The 3,767-nt window shown below is 45.5% G+C and overlaps 1 protein-coding gene across 1 annotated transcript in view; it reads left to right on the forward strand.

The window, feature by feature from the left end:
- Positions 1-3,237, forward strand: part of OCRL (OCRL inositol polyphosphate-5-phosphatase) — a 53,390-nt gene extending 50,153 nt beyond the window's left edge. The window contains exons 22-23 of the mRNA XM_023734283.1: positions 190-301; positions 723-3,237. Coding sequence (XP_023590051.1) covers positions 190-301; positions 723-847 — 237 coding nt within the window. The 3' untranslated portion in view covers positions 848-3,237. The remainder of the gene's footprint in view (positions 1-189; positions 302-722) is intronic.
- Positions 3,238-3,767: the final 530 nt, after the last annotated feature.

The raw sequence follows: 3,767 nt of genomic DNA on the forward strand, positions 1-3,767 counted from the left end.
CAGAACATTTTCTTAATAAGCTTTGTTATGCCAATTGACCTAGATGTCCCCTGAAAGCATGGTCCCCAGACCCCCCATCCCTGCTACTCTGTCTCTCAAAGTATTTGATTGTATTCAGGAAACTTCTTAGCTTTGGTTTAGTCCAGTTGTGCTGACTTCCCCTGTAACCCCCCCTTTTTTTTAAAACAGGTGATTTCACAGCTTCCAAGATGCCATAGAAATGTTTTCCGCTACTTGATGGGTTTCCTTCGAGAACTCTTAAAATTCTCAGAATATAGTAATGTCAGTGCCAACATGATCGGTAAGCATGCTCCATAATGATGGCTGCTTGTGGGTGTCTGTCAAGGACAACCTGTGTACAGTTTGTACAGTGTATACCCTACATAATGTACACCAGTTGCTGTCAAGTTGGCGCCAACTCATGGCGACCTCATGTGTGTCAGAGTAGCTCTGTGCTCCGCAGGATTTTCAATGGCTGATTTTTCAGACATAGCTCACCAGGCCTTTCTTCCAAGGCACCTCTGTATGGACTCCATGTCCTTTTGGTTAGCAGCCAAGTGCGTTAACCATCTGTACCAACTAGGGACTCCACTTAATGTATAGCACATGGCAGTCACTTCCCTACTGTCCTTATTCCCTGTCCCCCCAGGGCCCCAACTCTGAGGTTTTACTTAGGTTATGTCTGACAAAGGTTTTTCCCTTTTCTTTCTCTCACCCTCTAGCCACTCTCTTCACTAGTCTTCTCCTAAGGCCTCCACCCAACCTTATGGCAAGACAGACTCCAAGTGACCGCCAGCGTGCTATCCAGTTCCTTCTGAGTTTCCTGCTTGGGAACGATGAAGACTAATTCTCTTCCTCTTACAGTTCTCCAGGATCCAGAGGTGGAAGATCTTGGGCTCCAAGTGTTTCAGAATGGTTTGAAAAGCCGTGCCACACAAAGGGTCTATTGCAGTTTCAAGGCTGTTGTCATGAAAAGGTTTTGTTTATGATGCAAAAGGAAGAGAGTTTCCTGATCCCTCCTCTACCCCTTTACCATATCCTATACAGCAAAATACTTTTAGACTTATATTGCCAAGCCAAAGTTACCATATTTTGGTGTTTTTGTGTTTTCTCCTTATAAGGCAAAGAGATCTGTATTTACACTCCTTTACCTAGGGATATGTTTGTTACCTTCCTACCCAGTTGTCATGATTGTCCTTAGCACCCTAGGTCTAGGTTCTGAGATGTTCCCACTCTAGGCCTACAACACTACTTGCTGTAGCTCAGACTTGTCTGTAATCCTTCATCTAAAGCACTTTGGCCCACCCTCTCTCTGTATCACTCCTTTGCACTCCACTCCTCTAGTACTATCACTCTGAAGGAAGTCTGGGTTAGGCTAGTGACTCCTTGGGTATCTTCAACAATGAGTTAACTGTCTACATGTGGTGGTTACATGCGTTTCTGCATTTCCGCTGCAATGTCTTCATATCTCTGTAACATTGGCCTTTTCATTGATCTGCACTGGGTGGAACCACATTTCTCTTGTCTCGGATCACATTTAGTAGCATAACTTTAGGCACTAGTGAAGATAACATCCCATTGATGGGGGAGAATCACCATCAGAATGGAAGCATTTTGAGTATTTCAGGAGTGACAGTATTCACATCTGACAGGTCCTGCTTCCTCCTGTCCTTTTCCTGTTATTCTCAGATGATAGGTGAGGGCAAATCCCGGGTGTCCATGGAAGCCATCCCTCAGAAATCCACCTCCAGAGCAGTACTTGCACCATAGTGAACAAGGGAGTCTGTGTACCTCACACTGGCCTCTCTGAGATACTTCTCCTTCCCACAGCAGGAGTATTGAGGCTAACCCTTCCAGCCCCCTCTCTGGTCTCGTACCAAGGGGCACAAATGTAGCCCCCTCCCTCAGCAGAGTCGACTCTGGGCTCTACAGCCAGCTCCTGCAAGTAGAGGATTTACAGACTCCCCTCGGCTCCCACAGTCACCTTGTCCAGTGCTGTGTAAAGAGACTATGGACAATGGGACCAACCAAGCACCTTAGCTCTCCCACTTGAGACAGCCCTCTGAGCTTTATATTTATTCAAGCTTGAGTGGGGGCAGCCTTTAAAAAAATAATTAATCTATATTGGTTGGCAAACAAGCCGCCAGCCACGGACTGTGCAAAACTGCCTGGTACAATTGGCTTCCTCCTGAGTTTCTTTCATTTAAACCACTCTGAGTCGACTTCGTCTTGCCTGTTAACACTAAATCTGAGGAGCATAACATCCAGGCTCTGGGCATGGTCTCAGGCATTGACTCCATGACTCTTCCAGTACATCTAAGGAGAGGGGCGTGGGGAACACCACCACTGAATAGCCCTCCAATTCTCCCATTTCTTGAAAGTTGGGTTCTTTGGGGAAGAAAAGGTACGTATCTTCTAATATACTGGTGAAACCCTTTCCTGAGTATGAGTTAGGGAAATAGCAATCGTTATTGATGCCAAATAGCTGACGATCTGATAAGTCAGGGGATGGGTGTTGAACTTAGTTAATGGAAGACTGAGATTAGAAGAGTTTTGTCATCTCCACTAGGCCAGAAAGTGATGACAGGAGAGGCAGATTATAGGTGCTGAGTCAATGTAGTGACACGAAGACAGGGAGATGTCCCTCCTAGGCATGTTTGCTAGTGTGCTGCCAACCTGGGGTCTTTGAATGACCAAAGGTGTGGCTGGTGGGGGCTGCATGCAGCATGTGTGCTGCTGTCCTTCTTTGCACGGTAAAAACACTAAGTTGCTTTACTGCCTCCACCTTCTTTCCAGGTCTGGTCATGGGATGTCTACAGGACTGAGGGTTTTTGACAATCTCTGGGTAGGGGAGACAAGAAATAGACCAGACATAAGGAGTCTGCTTCCCTCCAGTGCCTATCCCAGGACTCCAACCTCTAATTCCTAAGTACCTCGAATGGACCGTTTCATAGCTTCTCTGACGTAGGCTTTCCCGTCCAACTGGTCGAGAAGGACTCTGCATTGATTGATTCCAGGGAAAAGATGGTTCAGATCCTAGTGGTGAAGTCGCAGTAGTTTCCCTTTCACTGTTGATTCTTATTCTGTAATTGTTTGTTATATTTCCCCAAAAGGTTTTGGTCACTAAGCAAAGCTGCTAGTGGGATTCTGTATTTTCGTGTCATCTTTTTTATTATAATTTATTGCAAATTTTCTTCTGAATAAATACATGTTATGTGGAAAAGTGTGGTCTTGGTGAGGAGGAACTGAGGAGGGAGGCTTATGTCACTGGGTCCCACTTGCCGATGCTGCAGCCTTATCAGCCACGCCTCTACTGTCATTTCTGGCCCATTACAGGGAAATACCATTTGCGGGAATTTTCAGTATATTTGCCAGTAGAGATGAGAAGAGGAGCCCTGGTTGCTCAGTGGTTAAGCACTTGACTGCTAACCTAAAGGTCGGTGGTTTGAACCCACCAGCTGCTCCACGGGAGAAAGATGTGGCAGTCTGCTTTCATAAAGATTACAGCCTTGGAAACCCTATAGGGCAGTTCTGCTCTGTCCTGTAGAGTCATTATGAGTCAGAATTGACTCGACAGCAGTGGCTTTGGTTTTTAGAAATGAGAAGAAGCCATGCATTTTCAGAGGCTAATAAAGAAGTAACATACTTTAAGAGGCTAGTCAACTACCCTTATATTAATCCTAGGGATTCGAACAACAAACTGATCCTGTTAGAGGAAAGGATGTTTATTCTTAATGCATGTAAGTATCATGCTAGGTTAGAGCCAT

Source organism: Trichechus manatus, unplaced genomic scaffold (assembly GCF_000243295.1).
Source record: "Trichechus manatus latirostris isolate Lorelei unplaced genomic scaffold, TriManLat1.0 scaffold00066, whole genome shotgun sequence".
Lineage (NCBI taxonomy): Eukaryota > Metazoa > Chordata > Mammalia > Sirenia > Trichechidae > Trichechus > Trichechus manatus.